The sequence below is a fragment of the Macaca mulatta genome, chromosome 7 (assembly GCF_049350105.2).
Source record: "Macaca mulatta isolate MMU2019108-1 chromosome 7, T2T-MMU8v2.0, whole genome shotgun sequence".
Lineage (NCBI taxonomy): Eukaryota > Metazoa > Chordata > Mammalia > Primates > Cercopithecidae > Macaca > Macaca mulatta.
In genome coordinates, this window is record NC_133412.1 from 29,035,277 (window position 1) to 29,059,977 (window position 24,701).

Below are 24,701 nucleotides of genomic sequence, written 5' to 3' on the forward strand. Positions count from 1 at the left end.
CCTGAATAGGGGTCAGGGAGTGCTACTGGCATCTAGTGGGTAGAGACCAGAGTTGCTACTAAATATTCTACACTGCACAGGACAACCCCGTACAACAGTTATCTGGTCTATAACATCAACAGTGCTGAGGTTGGGAAACCCTGTAATGAACTATGTGTCACTATCAATTATAGTTCTTGATTCATTACACTTGTGTTTAACATCTTAAAATCAAAAGTCTTGGCTGGGCGTGGTGCCTCATGCCTGTAATCCCAGCACTTTGGGAGGCCGAGACGGGCGGATCACGAGGTCAGGAGATCGAGACCATCCTGGCTAACCCAGTGAAACCCCATCTCTACTAAAAAATACAAAAACTAGCCGGGCGAGATGGTGGGCGCCTGTAGTTCCAGCTACTCGGGAGGCTGAGGCAGGAGAATGGCGTAAACCCGGGAGACAGAGCTTGCAGTGAGCTGAGATCCGGCCACTGCACTCCAGCCTGGGCAACAGAGCGAGACTCCGTCTCAAAAAACAAACAAACAAACAAACAAAAAGTCTTTATAAAAGCAATGAAAAATCTGATTTACACTTTAATTTTAAAAAGGAGTAATGAGGTTATGAGTAACATGATCTATATTAGACATAACAGGGATTAGAAAGCATTTGATCAAAGGTGGTGAACAGATGTATAGCAGTTATCTATAATCACCTCAAGTGAAACCACAGAGAGCTGTGGGTCATAGAGAGATTGCATGGGAAGAGAGTATGGGAAAAAAACATTCTTCTGCATATCACAGATTCCTAGGTGCAGTCACTAGCCTAGTAAGGCAAGATGCCAGAAAACCAGACAGAAAAGACTGTCCTTCTTCAGTAGCCAGGATGCTGAGAGAGCTCCTGATAAGACTAGGATAAAAATAAAAATGGTTATCAAAAGTAATATCTAGAGAAGAGCAAATGCTTTATCACTGTTAATTCAAGCTGGTCTCAATGAATGATCATACTTGGAAAATATCCCTACCTCTCATCCATCTTCTCATCTGTAAAAAGATTAATTACACCTACCTCCTAGGCTTATTGTGAAAATTAAATAAGATAAAGATGAAACAAGACAAATGCAATGCCTGCCACACAGGAGGCAGTCAGCAGAGGGTAGCTACTGGTATTTCCCAACTTCACTTTCCTCCAGCTCTGACCCAAACCAGGCCCCATTAATGCACATGGAGAATTGTAGTTCTATGTTCACATTTACAGAACTCCCAAGATGGCAGAATGGGCATGATAAAGTCAATACATGACTGCACAGCAAGGTCCCTCTCAAAATATTTCAAAGAGAGAAGGACCTGATAGGTAAACACATACCAGCTTAAATATGCAAAATACATTCTCCTTCATACTGATTCTCCTTCATTCGGTAAATGGCCAGAAAGAGTTTCACTTTAAGAGAAAGATATAGATAAGATCCTCTTTCTTCCCACTGCTGTCTAAGGTACTTCGAGAAAGAACACTGAAAACTGATACAAAGCCCAAATGTTAAAAGGCCATCACATAGCTCACAGTTAATTATAAGTAATTTTAATGAAACAATTTGTTCCCTCAGGTTTCCATGTTCTTCCCAGAGGTGTAATGCAATACACCCAAGACACACACACTTATAAATTTGTAATAAACGCAGCCCTCCAGCTCACCTACACCACAGTTCTTGGCTGCTGCTTAGCGACAGGTGTCACATTCGCGGTTGCCAGTGAGCCCAGAGGGTGTAATTTCACTTCTACATAAAGAAGCATAATCGATAGCACCAGAACCACCCAGTAGGAACAACTGCACCATTCCTGACTCATCACGGAGCTTGTTTTCACAGACAACAAAATACACCTCAGTTGGGCTTTGCGTAAATATAGAGTGGAGTGATGGGGACTGCAAATCGGGTGAAAGTGGTTCCCGGGGATGCCAAAGCCCTAGTACTCTTTGGCCTCCCTCACGCGACAGATCTAGTCTGAGCCTGGGCGGGGCCCCGGGAACTGGATGCAGCTACCTAGGGAGGGAGCCCTGGCGACCCGCCCCACCGGCTGCAGGACCAGCTTGGGCGACCACTGCGGTGGCCAGCAGCGCGCGCTGAGCGAGCCCTGGGAGCCGAGTCGCCCGAAGACTCACGGCCGTCCCTGCGACTCCCTATCCCCCAAACCCCCACCCGCAGTCCCACCCTCACCCCCACCCGCACCCCGAGCCGCACCGCCTCCCGCGCGGGAGCTGCCAGCCCGGGCCGCGGCGGCGCGCCCTGCTCACCGTGACACCGTACTTGAGCGCGATGCCCTGCAGCGTATCGCCCGCGCGGACCCGGTGCTCCACATGGCGCTCGATGACGCCGGCGCCCAGCGGAGCCCGCACGCTGGCGGTGCTGCCGTACGAGCGGGTCTTGGTGCGGGCCAGGCTCAGCGACAGCTCGGCCTCCTCGGACTCGGAGCCGGAACGCGAGCGCGGCGGCGGCGAGGGGGCCGAGGGCCGCGGCGCGCGGGGGCCGCCTTCCCGCAGGGATAGTGCGGGCGAGGAATCCGCCATGGGTCCTGCCGAGGCCGCCGGGTCGGGGAGCTTGCCAAGGGGGTGGTGCCTCCTCCTCCTCCGCCGCCGCCTCTTCCTCCTCACAGGGGCTGCAGCAGGCCGTTCCGCGGGGGCGGCGGGCGGGAAGCCGAGGCGGGGAGCCGCAGGCCGGGCATGGCGGCCGCCTCCTCCTCCGCGTCCTGCCTGCCGGGGCGTCCGCGGCACACGCACACGCAAGGGGAAGAGCGAAAGCAGCTCCCACTGCGGCCTGCCGGTACCGGGGAGACCCTGCGGAGCGAGGGAGCGGGGGCGCGCTGAAGCCCGCGGCCGTGGGGGCTAAGGGAGGCCCATCTGCAGGCGTCCTCCGCCCCAGGTGGACCCCTGCTCCATGCTGATAGAGCCCCGACAGAACCCTGCCCTGGCCACGGCCAAAAAAAAAAAGCTTTGCTCTGTCTCCTTTATTTATTCCCCAGCAGGAACCAGCTCAGACCTTCAAGCTCTGCCAATGCCAAGGGTACTTCCCTCCCCCTACCCCGGTGACCTCAAAGTCCACGTCACAGAAAAACTTAAGATCATCACACACACACAGACAGCTTCTCCAGGGCCATCTTAATAGCCGCAGAGCTCAGTCCTTTCCAAATTGCACTAGGAGGGATACTACTTCTAAGGCCTAATGGGTGGCCTCAAAATAACCCCCTAGTTGTTCGGGTTTCACACTTTGTACACTAGTGCCAATTTAAGTCCTGGCTGCCTCAAAAGCCTGGCCACATACAATTCATTCTTCTGGCTCAGTAGTTGGAATTTACTATCTGCATTCATCTTCTTTTCGTCAGTTTATTCTTTGACACCCTGAAATCGCAACTCCCTGCCCCGTATTGCTATTAATATTATAACCACCAAAGACCTCTTATCTGTACTCTTCATCTGAACACCGTCTACTTTTGAACACCCTTTCAACACACTGTACACATTTACTAGCATCTAGTGCCTGGTTTCTGTTGTATTTTGGACAGCTCTCCAAGAAGAGGTACCTTGTAGGAAGGTCCGGAGCCAGGAGGTTTGATTCGTTGGCTGAAGTTTTGGTATGTTGCTGTGCTGGACAGAGGCAAAGCTAATACTGCTCAGGAGACAAAGGATGGGACAGGAGCAAGCTTCCACATCACCATCCCACTCAAAACTCCTACAATGGCTCTCTGGGGACAACAGCATTACTAAAAACCTACATTGGCGTTCAAGCTATTATTTCTATTTTTATTATTCATTTTCTGACCATACCCCATCTATAACTTATTCTGTATACTCCACATATTCCTGCCAAACAGAGCCTCTGAAACTGGCCTCCTTGTTCCTACTTTCATGCCTTGCATGTTATTCCTTCCAATAGTAACACTCTTCCAGTACCCTCTACTACATTTTTTAAATCTTTAAGTTCTGTTTCAAATGATACATCCTCCATGAGATTTTTTCCTAATTCTTCCCAATGGTCCCTTTTTCCCACCTACCCAACCGTTATTGTTTCATCTTTGAACTCCAAGAGGTTTGTATTAATACTTCTGGTTTAGTATTTAACTCTCTGTGTTTTGTGTTTGTACTTGCATGTACATGCATGAGCTTGTCTTATCTCCTCCAACAGATACATGCTCCTGGGAGGCATAACTGGGTCTTACTCATCTTTTTAGCTCCAGCAGTGCCTAGCTCAGTGGGAAAAAAAAAAAAAAAAAAAAAACATAATTACAAGTGGTTGAATTGAAGTGTAGTAAAAAGATCCTGAATGCTAGTTTGGATTGTTTTAGCATAAGTCTGCCACGCATGAACTTTTCGGTGGTATCTCGTGTGTCCATTTCAGGACCCAAGAGAGAGGCAGAATCTGTCTCAATATATAGACAAGATCTGGTAATGTTTCAAGAAAGAAGTGTCTTCCTTCAAAGAGTTTACAATCTAGGAATGAGATAGCATATAATGTTTTCCACTAAGAAAAAGTTTACTGCATGAGTGAAAGTTTTTATCTGAAGATTAAAGAACTGAGCTGGCGCAGTGGCCCATTCCAGCACTTCGGGAGTCTAAGGAAAGAGGATCACTTGAGCCCAGGAGTTCAAGACCAGCTTAGGCAACATAGTGAGATCCATTTCTACAAAAAATACAAAAGTTAATCGGGCATGTGGCATACTCCCGTAGTTCCAGCTACCTGAGAAACTGAGATAGGAGGATCGTTTAAGCCCAGAAGGCGATCTCTGCACTAAGCAGAGATCACGCCACTGCACTCCAGCCTCGGCAACACAGGGAGACCCTGGGGTTTTTTGTTTTGGTTTGGCTTTGGGGTTTTCCTTGTTTGTTTGTTTTGAGATAGAGTCTTGCTCTGTTGCCAAGGTTGGAGTGCAGTGGTGTGATCTCAGTTGATTGCAACCTCTGCCTCCCAGGTTCAAACAATTGTCCTGCCTCAGCCTCCTGAATAGCTGGGACTACAGGTGTGCGCCACTATGCCTGGCTAATTTTTTGTCTTTTTAGTAGGGATGGGGTTTCATCATGTTGGCCAGGCTTCTCTCAAACTTCTAACCTCAAGTGATCGATCAGCCTCGGCCTTCCAAAGTGCTGGGATTACAGGCCTAAGCCACCATGCCTGGCCCTGTTTTGTTTATTTGTTTTGTTTTGTTTTGTTTTAAAGAACTGGGTTACATGAGGTGTTATTAGATGTTCATTGTTTTCCTTCTTAAACCAGAACTTCAAAATTGTTTTAATATGTATCTACCTACAACATAGTTCATCACAATTAATGATGAAACATTAAAAGCATTTCCTTTGAAGGGAAGGGTAAGAAAAGGAAGCCTATTACTGCCTCTATTTAACATTGTTTTGAAGGTCTTTGCCAATGCAATTTTAAAAAGAAGAAAGGAAAATGAAGATTGAAAAGAAATAAACAAACTGTTGTTTACAGATAGTAGCCAATACTAAAATGTTTACAGGCAACACAGATAATGACTACATTAGAACTGCTCAAACAAGAGTTCACCAAAGTTACAAGATACAAGATCAATATACAAACATCAATTGCATGACTCAATAAGAAAATATAAGTGTGAAAAAGATGACATTCCAGATACCATCAAAAATACCTAGGAATAAATTTAACAAAATAAAATTGTTCCTGGTGGAGTAGGAGCAAAAAAAATTTTAAGGTAATAAATAAATAAAAAGATAAAAAATAAAAGAAAGAAAAGTGTGCCTTGTATGGAAAATATAAAACTTTTTTGAAGTACATAAAAGAAATATAAATAAAAGCAGAGATATACCATGTTTGTGAATGGGAAATGCAAAATAATGAAAACATCATTTTCTTTACAAACTAATGTTAAATTCGTTATAATTCCAAACAAAATTTCTATAGGATTCTTCAAAGGGCATGACAGAGTTATCCTGAAATTCATATGAAAGATAAAGCACTAACAAGAGCCAAGGCATTCCTGAAGAAGAATTAGGAAAGAGGGTTACCGTCATAGCCATCAATACTTAAAAACTATGAGAACTAAAGCAATGTGGGACTGGTGCTGAGACAGAAAAACATAACAAAGGGACAATGAAGTAAGCCAGTAAACAGATTCAAATACATTGGAGAACTTAATCTATAATAGACATAAAGTTACGTATTCAATAAATGTTGCTGGAACAATTAGTTTTCTGTGAGAGAAGATGAAATTAGATCCCTGCCTTATACTATACATCAAAATCAATTATAGATTGATTAAAGACAGAATTGGGAAAAGCAAACTTTAATGCTTTTGCAACAATATTTTTATAACCTTGGGATAGCAAAAGATTTTTTTTTTTTTTTTTTTTTTTTGAGACGGAGTCTTGCTCTGTAGCCCGGGCTGGAGTGCAGTGGCCGGATCTCAGCTCACTGCAAGCTCCGCCTCCCGGGTTTACGCCATTCTCCTGCCTCAGCCTCCGGAGTAGCTGGGACTACAGGCGCCCGCCACCTCGCCCGGCTAGTTTTTTGTATTTTTAGTAGAGACGGGGTTTCACGGTGTTAGCCAGGATGGTCTCGATGTCCTGACCTCGTGATCCGCCCGTCTCGGCCTCCCAAAGTGCTGGGATTACAGGCTTGAGCCACCGCGCCCGGCCAGCAAAAGATTTTTTAAACAAGATACCAAAATCATATAATTCACACATGACATAATTAATCCATTTAAAGTGTATAATTCAATGCTTTTCTGCATATTTATATTACATTACTAATTTCTTGAATTGTGACAAATGTACCTGACACAAAATTCACCATTTTGACTATTTTTAAGCATACAATTCAGTAACATTAAATATATTCATGACCCGGGTGGTGGCTCTTGCCTGTTATTCCAGCACTTTGGAAGGCGAAGGCAGGTGAATTGCTTAAGGCCAGGAGTTCAAGACCAGCCTGGCCAACACTGCAAAAGCCCATTTCTACTAAAACTACAAAAATTAGCCAGGTGTGGTGGCAGGTGCCTGTAATCCCAGACACTTGGGAGGCTGAGGCACAAGAATTGCTTGAACTTGGGAGGTGGAGGTTGCAGTGACCCGAGATCACAACACTACACTCCAAGCTGGGTGACAGAGGGAGACTCTATCTCAAAAAAATAAATACACACACACACACACACACACACATATATATATATACACACACACACACATATATTCACAATGTTATGCAACTATCACCATTTCCAAAAGTTTGTCATCACTCCAAAAAGAATTTTTTTTTTTTGAGACAGAGTCTCACTCTGTCACCCTGGCTGGAGTGCAATGGTGCAATCTCCACTCACTGCAACCTCTGCTTCCCAAGTTCAAGCAATTTTCATGCCTCAGCCTCTCAAGTAGCTGAGATTACAGGTGTGCACCACCACACCTAGCTAAAATTTGTATTTTTAGTAGAGACGGGGTTTCACCATGTTGACCAAACTGGACTTGAACTCCCGACCTCAGGTCATCTACCCACCTCAGCCTCCCAAAGTGCTGGGATTCAAAAAGAAATTATTAACCATTGAGCAATAACCACATTCCTGCCTTCCTCAGTCCCTGGTCACCTCTAAACTACTTTCGGTCTTATTAATTTGACTCTTGTAGATAGTTCATAAGTGGAAGCATACAATATTTTTCCTTTTGTGTCTGCCTTATTTTACTTAACATAATGTTTTCAAGGTTCATCCATGTTGTAACATGTATCATGTTGAGTTTTGGGGAGCTCTTTGTATATTTTGAATATAAGTCCTTTAGCAGATACGTAGTTTTTAAATAATTGTTTCCCAGTCTGTGGCTTGCCTTTTAAATCTTTTAACAGGGTCTTTCTCAGAGCAGCAGTTTTTAACTTCAGTAAAGGCCAACTTACTTGCTGGGTGCAGTGGCTCATGCCTGTAATCCCAGCACTTTAAGAGGTTGAGGCAGGAGAATTCCTTGAGGTCAGGAGTTTGAGACCAGCCTGGCCAAAATAGTCATACTTTTTGGTCTCTACAAAAAAAATAGAAAGACTTAGCTAGTTGTGGTGGTATATGCCTGTAGTCTCAACTACTCACAAGGCAGAGATGGGAAGATTGCTTGAGACCAGGAGTTCGAGGCTGCAATGAGCCATGATCGCCCCACTGCACTCCAGCCTGGGGGACACAGTGAGACTCTGACTCAAAAATACATACATACACACACACATACATACATGTTTCTAACTTGAGAACTTCTATTTTGTCTTTCATGGATCATACTTTTGGTGTTGCTTATAAAAGTACAACCTAGATATTCTATGTTATTTTCTAGAAGTTTTATAGTTTTGTGTTTTACATTTACTTCTGTGATCAATGCATTTCCCCCTCCTTTTTTTGAGATGGGATCTCACTTTATTGCCCAGTCTGGTCTCAAATTCCTGGGGTCAAACCATCTTCCCACCTCAGTCTTTTGAGTAGCTGGGAGTACAAGCAAGCACCACTGCACCCAGCAGGCTGATTCATCTTGAGTTAATTTTTGTGAACAGTATAAGGTCTGTGTTTAGATTCATTGTTTTACATGTGGATGTCTAGTTATTTCAGCAACATTTGCTGAAAAGACTATTTTTTCTCTATTAAGTTGCTTTTGCTCCTTTGTCAAGAATCAGTTAACTATATTTGTGTGCATCTATTTCTGGACATTCTGTACTGTTCCATTGATCTAACTGTCTATTGTTTCACAAATACTACAGTGTCTTTATTACTGTAGCTTTATAGTAAGTCTTAAAGTTGGGTAAGTCCTCTGAATTTGTTCTTCTTCAGTATTGCATTGGCATTTCTAAGCCTTTTACCTTTCCATACAAACTTTGGAATCAATTTGCCAATATCCACAAAATAACTTGTGATTTTGACTGGGATTGCATTGAATCAATAGATCAAATTGTGAAGAATTGAGCCTTCCTATCTGTGAACATGGAATACCTCTCCATTTATTCATATCTTCTTTTATTTCTCTCATCAGTTTTGTTGTTTTCCTCACATAGATATTGTATGTATACCTAAGTATTTATTTGTTTCTCTCTGTTTCCTTTTTTCTTTTTTGGTGCTAATGTAAGAGACATTGTGCTTTTAATTTCAAATTCCAATTACAGGAAAGCAGTTGTTTTTTCTATAATAATCTTGTATCCTACAATCTTGTTATAATCAGTCATTTGTTCCAGAGTTTGGATTTTTTGTTTTGGGAGGGTTTTGGGGCTTTTTGGACAATTCTTTGGGATTTTCTACATAGATAATCATGTTATCTATGAACAAAGACAGTTTTATTTCTTCCTTCTCAATCCGTAGATCCCTTTTCCCCCTTATTGTCTTATTGCATCTGCTAGGACTTCCAATACAATGTTGAATAGAGGGTGGCAGGGGATACCCTTACCTTGTTTCCAATCTTGGGGGAAAAGCATCTAGCTTCTCACCATTAAATATAATGTTGCCTGTAGAGGTTTTCATAGATGTTCTTTATCAAATTGAGGAAGTACCCCTCTGTTCTCAGTTTGCTGAGGACTTTTTGGCATGAACAGATGTTGAATTATGTCAAAAGTTTTTTCTGCATCTATTGATATAATCATATGACATTTTTCCTCTTTAGCCTGTTGATGCAATACATTATATTAATTAATTTTTGAATGTTGAACCAGCCTTGTTACCTGGAATTAATCCTACTTGATTGTGGCATATAATTCTTTTTTTTTTTTTTTTTGAGACGGAGTCTCGCTCTGTCGCCCAGGCTGGAGTGCAGTGGCCGGATCTCAGCTCACTGCAAGCATAATTCTTTTTATCAAATGTTGGATTCAATTTTTTAATATTTTGTTGAGGACTTTTACATGTATATTCATGAGAGATATTGGCCTGTAATTTTCTTTTCTTGTAATATTTTTGTCTGGTTTTGGTATTGGAGCAGTGCTGGCATTATAGAATTAGTTAAGAAGTGTTCCCTCTGCTTCTGTTTTCTGAAAGAGATTGTGGAGAATTAGTATCATTCTTCCTTAAATGTTTCATAGAATTCACCAGCTCAACCATCTGAGTTATGATAAATGAAATAGAGACTAGAAAAACAACAAGAAAGTCAACAAATCCAAAAGTGTATTCTTTGAAAAGATCGACAAAATTGACAAACCTTTACCTAGACTGACCAAGAAAAAAAAAGAGAGAAGATTCAAATTACTAAAATCAGAAATAAAAAAGAGGATATTACTACTGATCTTAGAGAAATAAAAAGGATAATAAAGAATGTTATTAACAACTGTATGACAACAAATTAGATAAAGTGAATGAATTCCTAGAAAGACATAAACTAACAAAACTGACTCAAGAAGAAATACACAATCTGAATAGACGTAGAACAAGCAGAGATTGAATTTGTCATTTTTAAACCTCCAACAAAGAAAAGCCAAGACCTAGATAGCTTCATTGATGATTTGTACCAAACATTTAAAGAAAAACTAATATTAATCTTTTGCAAACACTTCCAAAACATAGAAGAACACTTTCTAACTCATTTTATAGTGCCAGTATTACCTTAGTACCAAAACCAAAGACATAATAAGAAAAAAAAAACTATAGACTAATACTTCTTACGAATGTAGACACAAAAATTCTCAACAAAATACTAGCAAACTAAATCTTGCAACATGTAGAAAGGATTATCTACCATGACCAACTGGGATTTATCCCAGGAATTATTGGTAAATTTAACACCTGAAAATCAATGTATTACAATATATTAAAAGAATAAAGGGAAAAACAATCCAGAGGACCCTCTCAACAGACACAGAAAAACTCTTTGATGAAATCCAGCACCCTTTTGTTATAAGAACATTCAACAAAGTGGGAATAAACAGGAATTCCCTCAAACTAATAAAGGATGTTTACCAATGAACACCATCCAGAAAGTTACACACACACACACACACACACACACAAACAAACAGAATGGGAGAAAACATTTGCAAATCACATATCTGATAAGGGACTTGTGTCTAGAACATATAAAGAACTTTTATATATCAATAGCAATAAGACAAATAGTCCAACTAAAAAATAAAATAGGCAAAGGATTTGAATAGACATTTCTCCAAAGAAGATATAAAATGGCAAGTAAGCACACGAAAAGATGTTCAACATCATTAGTCATTAGGGAAATCATTACAATCACAATGAGATACTACTGCACACTCACTAGGATGGCTGTAATTTTAAAAAGGCATTAATGAGTGTTAGCGAAGATGTGGAGAAATTGGAATTTTCACCCATTGCTGGTTAGAATGTAAAATGGTGCAGCTACTTTGGAAAACAGTTTGGTGGTCCCTCAAAATGCTTCATATAAAGTTACCATATGACACAGCAATTGCACTCCTAGATATATACCCAAGAGAAATAAAAACACACTTTTACAAAAAATTGTATATGAGTGTGCATAGCAACATTATTCATAACAGCCAAAATGTGGAAGCAGTCTAAATGTCCATTAACTGATGAACAGGTGAACAAAATGTGGTCTATCCATACAATGAATTTATTTGGCCATAAAAAAGAATAAAGTACTAATATGTATTACAACATGAATGAACCCTAAAAATATTATAATTAGGGAAAGAAGCCAGTCATAAAATACAACATGTTGTATGATTCCATTTACGTGACATGTCCCAGAATAAGCAAATCTAGAGAAGACAAAAAATAAATTTGTGATTGCCAGGGTCTGGGTGTGTAGGGGGAATGAGGAGTGAGTGCTAACATGTTTGAGGTTTCTTCTGGAGTTTTGAAAACGTTCTAAAGTTATAATAGATTGGGTGATAGTTACACAACTCTGTGAATATACTAAAAACCATTGAACTGTGCATTTTTAAAAGGTGAATTTATGATATGTGAAATATGTCTTAACAAAACTGTATTTAGAGAGAGGGAGAGAGAGAGAGAATGGTTTAATAAAGCTCCATCACTCAGCTTCAACCATTATCAACTCACGGCCAATCATTTCATCTAAACCCCACCCCACCAATCTACCCCATCTCCCACACGGGATAATTTTTAAAGTAAATTCCTGATATTATTTCTTCTGTAAATAATCAGTTTATTGCTCCAAAAAGTAAGGACTCTTCAAAAAAATAATCATGATACTGTTATCACATCCAAAAAAATTTTTAAATAACACCTTAGTCCAGGTGCAGTGGCTCATGCCTATAATCCCAACCCTTTGAGAAGCCAAGGCAGGCAGATCACTTGAGGTCAGGTGTTCACGACCAGCCTAGCCAACATGGTGAAACCCTGTCTCTACTAAAAAAAAAAATAAAATACGAAAATTAGCCAGGCGTGGTGGCACACGCCTGTAGTCCCAGCTACTGGGGAGGCTGAGACATGAGAATTGCTTGAACCCAGGAGGCAGAGGTTACAGTGAACCGAGATCACGCCACTGCACTCCAGCCTGGGCAACAGAGTAAGACTCTGTCTCAAAACAACAACAACAAAAAAAACAAAAAAACAAAAAAACAAAAAAACTGTAATCCCGGCACTTTGGGAGGCCAAGGCAGGTGGATCACCTGAGGTCAGGAGTTTGAGACCAGCCTGACCAACATGGAGAAACCCCGTCTCTACTAAAAATACTAAATTAGCCAGGCGTGGTGGTGCATGACTGTAATCCCAGCTACTTGGTAGGCAGAGTCAGGAGAATCACTTGAACCCGGGAGGTGGAGGCTGAGGTGAGCCAAGATTGCGCCATCGCACTCCAGCCTGGGCAACAGGAGCAAAACTCTGTCTCAAAATAATAATAATAATTTTTAAAAACAGTCTTTAATATAATCAAATATTCTGTGTTCACACTTTCCCCAATTGTCTCATTAATGTGAAATTTTAACAGCTGTTTTTTCAAATTAAGATCACACAGTACATTTTGTTATTTGTCTCTTGAATTTCTGTGTGTCTATAAGCTTTCTCTCCTTTTATTTTTCTTGAAATTTATTTATTGAAGAAACAGTTGTTTGTCATGTAGAGCTTCCTATATTTTGGATTTTGCTGATTGCATCACTGTGGTATCATTTAACATGATCATGATTACATAGTAATTAGCTTTTAGATGTTTGCTGTCAATTATACTACACATACGATTTAATTCATAATTCATCAACATAGTCGCTGCTCCTTTTAGTCCTTACAATCCACCATATCCTTTGAAGCATCCTTGACACAAATTATCTCATTTAGTCTTTCTAATAACCCTATGTGGTATTATTATCCTCAATTTAAGAGATGAAGAAGGCCAGGTGCAGTGGCTCACGCCTGTAATCCCAGCACTTTGGGAGGCCAAGGCAGGTGGATCACAAAGTCAGGAGATTGAGACCATCCTGGCCAACATGGTGAAACCCTGTCTCTACTAAAATACAAAGAATTAGCCGGGTGTGGGGGCAGCGCCTGTAGTCCCAGCTACTCAGGAGGCTGAGGCAGGGGAATCACTTGAACCCAGGAGGCGGAGGTTGCAGTGAGCCGAGATCACACCACTGCACTCCAGCCTGGTGACAGTATCCAAAAAAAAAAAAAAGAAGAAGAAGAAAATGAGGCTTAAGAGAGGTTACAGAAACTTGGCCATAGTCAATCTGCCAGTAAATATCTGGGTTCAAACTCTCTGATGTTACCATGCTGTTATCTGTTATATGATAATATTCCATCACATTGCCTGTGGTTTGTGGTGGTTGTTTTTAATCAACTCTAGGAAGCAGTCTTTCAGTCCATTCAAAGAATGTACTTTCACATTTCATCTTTAACACTTAGGATGCTTTCAACTTCAAGTAACAGAAAACTCCATCTCAAATTGACTCAACAATAAGGTTGTTTATTATCTCATATAACAAGAAATCCAGAAGAAGGGCAGCACTGCGGCTGGTTGATGACTGACTCAACAACAACATGGCAGACCCAGATTAATTGTATCTCTTTACAATGGCCAGAACGGGGTCACATGTCCACTACTAAACTTTTAGAGGCCAGTTAAGAGGATCCCATTCCTCTTGTCTATGATAGATTTGAGAGTGTACCTCAGAAGCTGATAGAGTCACCTTTCCTAATGTGTAAACACCTACATAGGCTTCTATAAAGAAGAAGAAGAGGGTGGACTGAATTTTGAATAGACAACCAACAGTATCTACTACCTGTTCCTAATGAGGTATGCTACATATTCCACTGTGAATAATTAAAATACTTCATTATAACTGCCACGTTGAACTTTTTTACTTTCTGTCATGTGACAATTACAGTCAATATATCAGCTTCATTTACAGGAAGAAATGGTTACACAAGATGATATGTAAAGTCCCTTCCAGTTCCAGGAGTTCTGTTTCAATTTTACATTTTCATCTTCTAAAAAGCAAGTAGAAAAGTTGCACCTACAAGATATGGTCCAGAAATGATAATGGGTTTCAACTGATAAGTCACTGGCATATTGACATCCTTTCTCCCTTAAAATAGGACATAAGCATCAGATGTAAAGAGCTAAACAGACTGGAACTGGTAATATCTTTCCATTAAGTTTTAACTTCTAGGTTAAATGTTCTACTTCCCTCACTCATCCATGAACACCTTCCAGTTTCCAACACTCATCATACAGACAGAGACTGATCAGAAGTTCCTTTTCACAACTCACTTTATTTTGGTGTCAATATCCTCCTGGAGCATGGCTCTAGGGCTGTAGGATAGCTCTTGTATCTCTGCTTCGCCTGCCAAATATGACTATAACTGAAATCATTCACCTGTCTGCTTCCTTTCATGGCTGGTTTCTGCAGGAATAATCTATTCATTTTATCATATGCAGCCATTTTCCTTGTGAGGAACCACAGGAAACCAAAGAGAAATACCGTACACTACTGAGCACCGTTGCTACTCTTTCTTCCAATATGAATGAAATTGCTTTATTATTTTCAGCTTATGCCTACTATCAGCTTTCTCTGGGAAAACTGCTGGTTCGAGCCTTAAGCAGTCCTGTTCTTATTTAACAGAAGGCTATGACGGTAACAAATGCACAACATAAAAAAGTCAAAGGCATCCCGTCGGTTACACAGGACATTCGGAATAACAAATGTACAGGAAAACTTGGGAACATGACTTAGGGTAATTTGGTCACACCCCCATTTCCTTTAACTCTTTCTGGCTCAGATTTGTCATTCTGACAGGAGGCCCAGGGCATAGTCCATTACCACAATTGTTCGTAGAAACGACACTGGTCTCTCAGTCAGCAGCTACTGCGTGCCAGTGCTCATCATGCTAGTTTCCAGAGTTTTAGAGAACTAACTTTACTTTCTGGTTCAACCCATCTGCTGGGGAAGGTATGGCCCTATTTTGAAATGTGCAAAGGGGAGACAGTGCTGGGGGTGCCCACAGGGGAAGGAGAGAAGATAGGCTTACTGACCACCTCTGTAACCTTGAATAAGTCACATCACCTCTCTCTGCCTCTTATTAACTATCATTGGGGAAAAATACCCTCACTCTGCCTGTCTCACAAGAGTTCTCATAAAAATAAAATAAGAACACGAATAGGAAAGTATTTTCATAAATGCAAAGCAGTGTTATCATTTTCAGATATGGAATTTCCTCTGCAGCACTTTTTTTTTGGCCACACGATTACTGCACACCTCGTGCCAGACGGACTATAAAGCTGTTTCACCTCTTTTCACATTTTGCCTAAAATTTCATACAGAGATTACAACAGCCATGCTGCATCCATCCCTTTGGTTCATTTTCCTCCACCACATCTCTGAATGCAAATCCCACCATCATGTGAAACACTGCATAGTAGCAACTTGCAAAACTCAACCAACCTTAAACTGTCAAGACAAGTCCCATAGGCAAAGGTTACGCTCAAAATAAGCTGCAAAAGTTCAAGAAGGAGAGAGAGACCACATCTAATTAGAAAAGGCCTCTGGAAGGTAAATCTAGATGCCATGTATTTTCATAATGTTGGTCTTTGTCCTTTGTCATCCCACTCTACTGTCATGCTTCAGAAACTTGACTTTATTTTCTCTATCTTTGGAGCTCTCAAGAATCTGACAGAGAGAATATCTTAGGGTATATTCAGGGATGAAGTGAACCGGCTCAACGACTAACAAACCCAGTGGATTTTAACATTTACCCAGCCCAACGAGGTCCAACTATCTTTAGGTTAGCACGACATATAGGACTTTCCCGGCCCAAGAACTCCCTCACAACCCCCAAGGAAGGAACTTTCACTGAGTATGCACTAAGTGCCAGACCCTAAGTGCTATGGGTCGCTTAATCCTCACAACACTTTTTCAAGCTTTAAGCCTGTTTTACAGATGAGGACGCGAAGACTCAGACAGGCTACGTCGTCTGGTCTCACCTCAGTGAAGCCACCACTGCGCGTGGGCTCTCCAGCCCCTCACGCCATCACCCTAGAGCCTTGCTAACCTTCACCTCGCTCACCTCTCTCCATCCCTAGGCTGGCCAACTACTCTCCCCTCCCACGCCTCTGCCCAGCCGGAAAAACCTGGGGCGGGCGGGGTCTGTACCTGAGCCCGCTCTCAACGCGGCTTCCGTGTCAGGATGCTCGCTTACGAGAATGCTCCTCACAAGCTTGAAAGCCGTTGCCACCCACGCTCTCCGGAGCCCCAAGCGTCTCCAAAGAGCCTGCCCAGGCTTCCCCCCGACCCAGGTGCTTCCTCCCCTGCAGAGCTGTGGCGGGGTTCAGACCCCGATTCGGGGAGGGGACACCTGTCGAGGAAGGGCGGGGCTGGGGGACAGCGGGGCCGCAGCGAGGCGCTGCCGGGAACTACGCTTCCCAGCCTGCTCCGCTGCAGCCGCGCGCCCCGGCGCCGCGCCCGGCCGGGAGCCGCCTGTTGATCGCCGCTCTCGCCCCGGCCACGGCGCCGCCCCTGCTCTCCCGGCCCCGCTCCTCCGGGGCTGACGGACTGACTGCCCGCACCGCCGGCTCCGGGATGAGTGCACGGACGGGTGAGCGCGCCGGGGGGCGGGTGGGGCCTGCTCTGGCCGGCCGCTGTCTGCAGCCCCCGGGCCCGCAGCGCTGTGGCCGCCGCGCCCTCCCTGCCCGCGGGAGGATGCTCCGCGGCATGGGCGCTCGGCCGGGCGGGCGGGCAGAGCCGGGCCGCCTCTCGCCTCTCGCCTCCCGGCCTGGTCGGCTGCTCTGGGAGACCAGGCGCTGCGCCCGGACGGCAGGCGCCCGCCGGGGTGTGGGTCCCGCGCCCCGCACTGCGGTGCCGCAGCCTCTGCAGCTCGCTGGGCCGCGGCGTGGAGGGCGCGGTCTCCTGTCCTCCCGGGCTGCGGGGCTGTGTTCTTCCACGCCGGGCTTTGTTCCCCCACTTTCCCCCTTCCTGTGCATGTTTGATGAGCTCCTGGAGCGGTATGCATCTCCCTGCCTCGTTCAGCAGGCGATGGGGAGGGGTGGACTGGCCGGCGTCTTTCCTGAGATCGCTGGAGCTGTCACTCGCAGGGCGTTTCAGCCTCCCAGAAAGCGGCCTCGTGCGGATCCTCGAGAACCTTATTATTATTGTTATTACTTTTCTGGTTAAAGTAATGGTAGTATGTGCTCCATTGAGGCTTCCTAAATTTTCCCTGTTGGCCTGCGAAAATGAAGGTGAATTTTTAAAACAATAATAAAAGGCTCCTAATGGGAATTTTTAGAATATTCAGAGGTAGGAAGGTGATGCCGTCACAATGCAAATTAGCGGTGAAGGAGGCCGTGCTTTCTGAAGCTTCGTCTGTGCCCATTACATATCTGAATCACGAGGCATTTGGGAAGGGAATGAAAAGAATATCGGGGGAGGTGTTTCAAAAACCAGGTTCTCCTATTAGCTCGACCATTCAGGAGCTGAGAGACCTGGGCAAGTCTCTCCACCTCTCTGGGCCTCTGCCTATAAAGTGGGGCGTTTGGGCTAAATGATTTGTAAACCTCTCTTCTTCCAAGATTCTCCCCTCTCAGGGAACTGAGAAGATGAGAGTGTTTCTGTTTCAAACAGCACTACAGAAAGCCTGATTGTGACAACAAGCGCCTCTGCCCTAGTGAGGAGGAAAGATTTTTCAGAGCTTCAGCAATCTGATTTTTTTAAGAGAAAACTGATTTTCTCTGTCTACTCTCTTCAGTCTAACCCAGTAAATATGCATTGCAATCATTTTAATTTTTATAAGGAACTGTACATTGGTGGGCAACAAAGTGATGGGGTTTGTTTTTGTTTTTGTCTTTAATTTGCTGAAGGTGAAGTGATGGGATCAGCAGATAAAGGGTTAGTGGCTCCCTAGGGCTGGGCATGAGTGGTCAAATGTGGTCAGCATGGTGGTGGGGGAGGAAGCCCCAACAAGAAGTAACCAGAGTGTATATATACATTAAAGAGAAGATGCATACGGATGGATCATTGTTTGAAAAAGAAATACACAACAGAAGGAATGAGAAAATCAGAAATTTGGCGCTCTGCAAACCCTAACATGACAGTTGAATAAGGCAAGGACTTACCAACTGGTCCAAAACCTTTGAGTGAAAGGTAGTTGGGGAATAGGATTTTCATATTATTTTAAAGTATCTCACCACAGGTTACTCTGGGAAAATTTGTCCTTACAATGGAGAAATTAGGAGGTTACCACTGGAACTAAATGACCAAGTTTAGCAGCATCTACTGTGAGTCTCCCGTCGTGAAGCAATAAGGAGGCATAATTTCACCTCTGTAGTGTTCCTACCAAAAGACTTGGGGATGGAGCAGAGCAAATGGGGGGCAACTATTGTAGATTAAATACTCAAGTGATACAACAGTGAACTGGGATGTATGAACTTTGAATCCTAGACGAGAAAAAAAAGCTGTAAAAGACAATGTGGAGATAGTGACAGCTAGGTAGGGTGCAAATCCCTTGCTGCAAAGATATTTTTGCTTTTCCTGGATTGTATGTGTATATGTGTACATGAAAATATTAATTTAAAGTATACATATTTACTTGCATGAATGTCTGTGTGTATCTGTGAATCTCTCAATCAGTATTCCCCAAAATATGTAGAATGTTAATGGGTTATAAGAAAAAGAAAGTGCCTAGCCAGATGTGGAAAACACTGAGCAAAGCTGGAAAAGTTGGTTTATTCTTGACTTTCGGAGCCTTTCATGGGTTAATGATCATTGTATATGGGGATGTAAATGGGGTGGGAATGTCCATAGGATGGGATATGTAATGTTGTAATGTTTCCCAAACTGCGTGCAAAAATAAAAAATGAAAAATATCTTGAGGGACTGTCATTACATGGAACCAACTTTGAGAAACTGCCTTTAATGCATTTTTGAGTGATAGATCAGGACATATGATTAAATGTGTAAGTTGTAAGTATTTGTGCTTCCCATTACCTACAGATTAGAATTCAAATTTCAGTTTCTGGTTTTAATGGATCATAACAGTTTGATCTGTCTACTTTTTCAACCTAAATTTCCCATCTTTCTTCCTATAAATTATCCTGCTTAGTCCTTTGTTGTATACTATGAACCATTTTTATTTTCAGTACACCAAAAAGTCAATTCTACATAACTTTAAGGCTTCGTGGTTGTGTAAAATGGGACGCGCTCTTCTGCTCTGGCTCTTCCATGGACTGAGATAGCCACCTTTACTCCCAAAGCCATTTTGAGTTCCTTGGCCTTGGTCACATGTTTCAGCACAACCTTCCTTAAAGCTGTGATTTCTTCCTATTTCTGCTTTTATGAATTGCCATCCTATTTTGGCATCAAAGCTGCCCCACTTATTACCTCTTTCACATGTGTCATCAGTATTCCTGGGTTCCCCTAGTAAAAGTTAGGTAGGGTGGGGATGAGAAAGTCAGCTGCAGGACTGTGAGTGACATGAGCTCATGAAACAGGGCACAAGGTCAGCCATGCCAAACCTGGACAAGAGGAGAAAGGAGACAAGCTGAGGCACAAGCCCTAAGAAAAGACCAGGAGGTCCCTTGAACTGGGCTGCTATTCAGCCAGTGTGCATGGGGACAACTGTTCTCATTGTTGATAAACAACCATTCTGACTGGGCAGTGTCCATTTTATACCAGTTGCTAAATGTTTTGCACATCATCTAGGTAAGCACTTACAAGTCAGGGTGCACGCAGCATCCATAAGTCATAACAAAGCCTGGATCAAAACCTACCTGGTATAAAATGCCGAAGAAAGAGACAAGATGAGTGAGTCAAAGACCACATAAGCAAGCAGAAGAAAGGAGGGCACATGAATCAAAGGACAAAAAGCAGGAAACGCAAGGTGCCAATCAGGAAGTTAGAAGAAGCCTATAAATTCCCAAAGGCAAGAGGAAGGACATGGTTAAAAGCAACAGGCAGTTAAAAACCAGAAAGGCACAGATCTCCAAGTGGAAGGCAAGGAGATAAATAGAGGTCAAGAAACAGGAACTCCTCTAAAAACAGAAAAGAAGGCGAAACACAGGAACAAGGCAACAGCGGGAAATAGGACCCGCCATGAGAATTGGAAACCAAGAGGCAGGCTGGGCAAACAGCAAGACTTTTTGGCTTTTTGACTACTTCCTGCCCAGGTGGAAATCTATCTCATAGCTTGGCCAGCTTACACTATGGTGGCTTTCTACACCTAGCAACACTGACCTGCAGCTCTTACAGGTTCTGCCTCTTTATATTCAGCAGATCTTGATGGGGAAAACAGAGGGAAAGAACACCCAAAAAAGGAGATTATTCCATAACCAAGGATGAAAGAGAAATAGCTTTGACTGAGGGCTTGCGCTTGCCAGACACTGTGCCTAATATGTACGTGGTCACCTTAAGTGTCACCTCAGCCTTCTGAGATAAGCACTGTCCTTTGCGTGTTTTACTGAGGATGGAACAGAGGTTTGGAGAGGTTGTCACTGCACACGTATCTGCACCATCAGACCTTGGGTTGGTTAACTCCAAGGCCCGTGCTTTTAGTCTTCTGTGTTCTTCTAACCTTGGACAGGAGCAGTCACTAGTGGGCACCTTGTTTTTCAAGTATGATTTAAGCTTTGGCAAGTTTTGTGATGTAAGATTGGGAAATATGAGCTCTGCCTTCTAGTAAGATCTGTTCCTCATTCCTCTTTCAGCTTGTTCCTTCCCATTACTGTACCATATTTTTGATTGAGACTTCTCCTTATCCCCACCTCATTCTGTCCTTCATCCTCTGCAAGTATTTCCCAGAATACGTAGAAGCCTTTTAGTTGTTTTAAAATAAAACAAACTTAACTGGCTCATCTTCAAATAGCTACATTACAAAACACAGGCCATTGCCATGTTATATTTGCCCAGCAGCCAGAAATGAATTAAATATCTAGGATCAATTCATGTTTTGTTGGAGGATACATTGATATGCAGATTCTGTTCTAATTTACTAGTTTTAGAAAATGTGGATTTAGCTCTGGTGAAAATCAGTGCAGTAATTGTTTAAAATTATGAAATATTGGGCCGGGCGCGGTGGCTCAAGCCTGTAATCCCAGCACTTTGGGAGGCCGAGACGGGCAGATCACAAGGTCAGGAGATCGAGACCATCCAGGCTAACACAGTGAAACCCCGTCTCTACTAAAAAATACAAAAAACTAGCCGGGCGAGGTGGCAGGCACCTGTAGTCCCAGCTACTCGGGAGGCTGAGGCAGGAGAATGGCGTAAACCCTGGAGGCGGAGCTTGCAGTGAGCTGAGATCTGGCCACTACACTCCAGCCTGGGCGACAGAGCGAGACTTGTCTCAAAAAAAAAAGAAAATTATGAAATATTAAAGATATTTTAAAAAGAATAAAGAGGGCTGGGTGTGGTGGTTCCCGCCTGTAATCCCAGCACTTTGGGAGGCCAAGGCAAGTGGATCAGGAGCTCAAGACCAGCCTGGCCAACATGGTGAAACCCCGTCTCTATTAAAAATACAAAATTTAGCCGGGCGTGGTGGCACGCGCCTGTAGTCCCAGATACTTGGGAGGCTGGGCAGGAGAATCACTTGAACCTAGGAGGCAGAGGTTACAGTAAGCCAAGATCATGCCACTGCACTCCAGCCTGGGTAACAGAGCAAGACTCTGTCTCAAAAAAAAAAAGAATAAAGAATAATAACCTCTGCCGGGCACAGTGGCTCACGCCTGTAATCCTAGGATTTTGGGAGGCCGAGGTGGGCAGATCACCTAAGGTCAGGAGTTTGAGACCATCCTGGCCAACATGGTGAAACCCGTCTCTACTAAAAATACAAAAAGTAGCTGGGCATGGTGGTGTGCGCCTGTAGTCCCAGCTACTCAGGAGGCTGAGGCAGAAGAATTGCTTGAACCCGGGAGGTGGAGGTTGCAGTAAGCCGAGATCGTGCCACTGCACTTCAGACTGGGTGACAGAGCGAGACTTTGTCTCAAAAAAAAAAGAAAAAAAGGATAATAACCTCTCATTTACTGACCTCTTCCACTTAGGAATAAAGCATCACCAGCACCATTGAAGCCCAAGACGCCCTTCTCCAATCAAATTCTACCCGCTCCCAATGTGGTGTTTGTCATATCAGCAGTCCTTTGTAGCTTTCCTAGATATATACATACTCCTAGGTGATTGATGGCACTGTTTTGCCCATTTAAAACACTTTTTACAGCTGGGCACGGTGGCTTATGTCTGTAATCCCAGCACTTTGGGAGGGCGAGGTGGGCGGATTGCCTGAGCTCAGGAGTTTGAGACCAGCCTGGGCAACATGGCAAAACCCTGTCTCTACAAAAAATACAAAAAGTAGCCGGGCATATGACACGCACCTGTAGTCCTAGGTACCTGGGAGGCTGAGGCAGGAGAATCACTCAAGCCCAGGAGATCAAGGCTACAGTGAGCCATGTTCATGCCACTACACTCCAGCCTGGGTGATAGAGCAAGACCCCATCTCTAAAAAAAAATCAAAAATTTTTCACCGTGTTTTTTAAACTTGTTTTACTTTTTTTTTTTTTAGAGATAAGATCTTGTTTTGTCACCCAGGCTAGAGTGCAGTGAAGTCATAGCTGACTGTTATCTCGAACTGTTATCCTGGACTCTCAAGTGATCCTCCTGCCTCAGCCTCCCAAGTAGCTGGGACTACAGGCATGTGCCACCATGCCCAACTAATTAAAAAAAAATTCTGTAGAGATGGGGTTTTGCTATGTTGCCCAGGCTGGTCTCAAACCCCTGGCCTCAGACTGTCCTCTCACCTTGGCCTCCCAAAGTGCTGGGATTACAGTTGTGAGCCATAGCACTCAGCCTCACTAGATTTTGAAGAGTAATTTTTGTTTCCTCTTTTTTTAAAATTTTATTTATTTATTTATTTATTTATTTATTTATTTATTTATTTTGAGATGGAGTCTCGCTCTGTTGCCAGGCTGGAGTGCAGTGGTGCAATCTCAGCTCACTGCAACCTCTGCCTCTGGGGTTCAAGCAATTCTCTTGCCTCAGCCTCCGAAGTAGCTGGGACTACAGGCGCATGCCACCACGCCCAGCTACTTTTTTTTTTTTTTTTTTTTTTTTTTTGTATTTTTAGTAGAGACAGGGTTCTACCATGTTGGCCAGGATGGTCTCGATCTATTGACCTCGTGATCCACCTGCCTCAGCCTCCCAAAGTGCTGGGATTACAGACGTGAGCCACTGAGCCCAGCCTGTTTACTCTTTTGTAAAAGTTAGTCTTTGGTTTCTTTTGGGTTTAATATATAGGATCGCTTGTTGTTTCGGCTTTGGTTCTGTCTTTGTGTATAGGCAGGCCCAAAGCCTGAGCACTTCACATTGTTTCTGATTTTCCTCTTTCATACCACAGTTATACAAATAAGGTAGTGGAATAAGAAGCAAAAAAAGCCATACTCCTGCTCACACCTGTAATCCCAGCACTTTGGGAGGCCGAGGCGGGCGGATCATGAGGTCAGGAGATCAAGACCATCCGGGCTAACACAGTGAAACCCCGTCTCTACAAAAAATACAAAAAATTAGCCGGGTGTGGTGGTGGGTGCCTGTAGTCCCAGCTACTCGGGAGACTGAGGCAGGAGAATGGTGTGAACCCGGGAGGTGGAGCTTGCAGGAGCCGAGATGGCGCCACTGCACTCCAGCCTGGGCCACAGAGTAAGACTCCATCTCAAAAAAAAAAAAAAAAAAAAAAAAAAAAACGAAAAAACCATACTCCTTTTCATTCCCAAGGCTTGTATATTTGGATAATAGGAAGAGTTACTTAAGGGCCCAAGTCATACTTACATCAGCTCAAGTCTTTAATCCCATTTCCATTTTCCTAACTGGCTCCTGTACTTGCCCACTGGGACTCCTGGAAGCCTTGTTAGGCATTTGCTTCACTCCAGCATGTACATTAGCATCGTATTGCATGTTAAATGCTTGCCATGGGACAGACACTCTGCTGGAGGTGAGGCTATAGCAGTGCTTTGCTAACTTCCCACTGCAGCATTGCTAACAGGAAGGGAAGACAAATGGGAGCCCTTGTGCAGCCTTGGTGGGGGAAAAAGCAGACCAGCCATGAGCTGGAAAAGCTTTGATTTGACTTTAAAAGCTATGAGAATACTGCATTCATCTCCACAGTATTTCTTTTTTCTTTCTTTTTTTTTTTTTTTGTTGTTGTTGAGATGGCGTCTTGCTCTGTCACCCAGGCTGGAGTGCAGTGGCGCGATCTTGGCTCACTGCAAGCTCTGCCTCCCAGGTTCACGCCATTCTCCTGCCTCAGCCTCCCGAGTAGCTGGGACTACAGGCACCCACCACCACGCCTGGCTAATTTGTGGTATTT

The 24,701-nt window shown here is 43.4% G+C and overlaps 2 protein-coding genes across 4 annotated transcripts in view; one reads left to right on the forward strand and one right to left on the reverse strand.

Moving 5' to 3' along the window:
• The window catches only part of LYSMD2 (LysM domain containing 2), a 29,083-nt gene extending 12,364 nt beyond the window's left edge, over positions 1-16,719 (reverse strand). The window contains exon 1 of one of the 2 annotated variants that reach the window (XM_028850923.2): positions 16,520-16,719. Coding sequence is in view for 1 of the 2 variants with exons in the window: in XM_028850922.2 (XP_028706755.1) it covers positions 2,260-2,532 (273 nt within the window). In the remaining variant the exon portion in view is untranslated. Of the gene's footprint in view, positions 1-2,259; positions 3,022-16,519 lie in introns of those variants that run through there. The other variant, XM_028850922.2, reaches the window with a different exon arrangement.
• A 126-nt stretch (positions 16,720-16,845) lies between these two features.
• TMOD2 (tropomodulin 2) overlaps positions 16,846-24,701 on the forward strand; it is a 60,266-nt gene continuing 52,410 nt past the window's right edge. Inside the window, exon 1 of one of the 2 annotated variants that reach the window (XM_015142195.3) lies at positions 16,846-16,961. The gene's annotated coding sequence lies outside the window, so the exon portion shown is untranslated. 2 annotated transcript variants of the gene reach the window in all.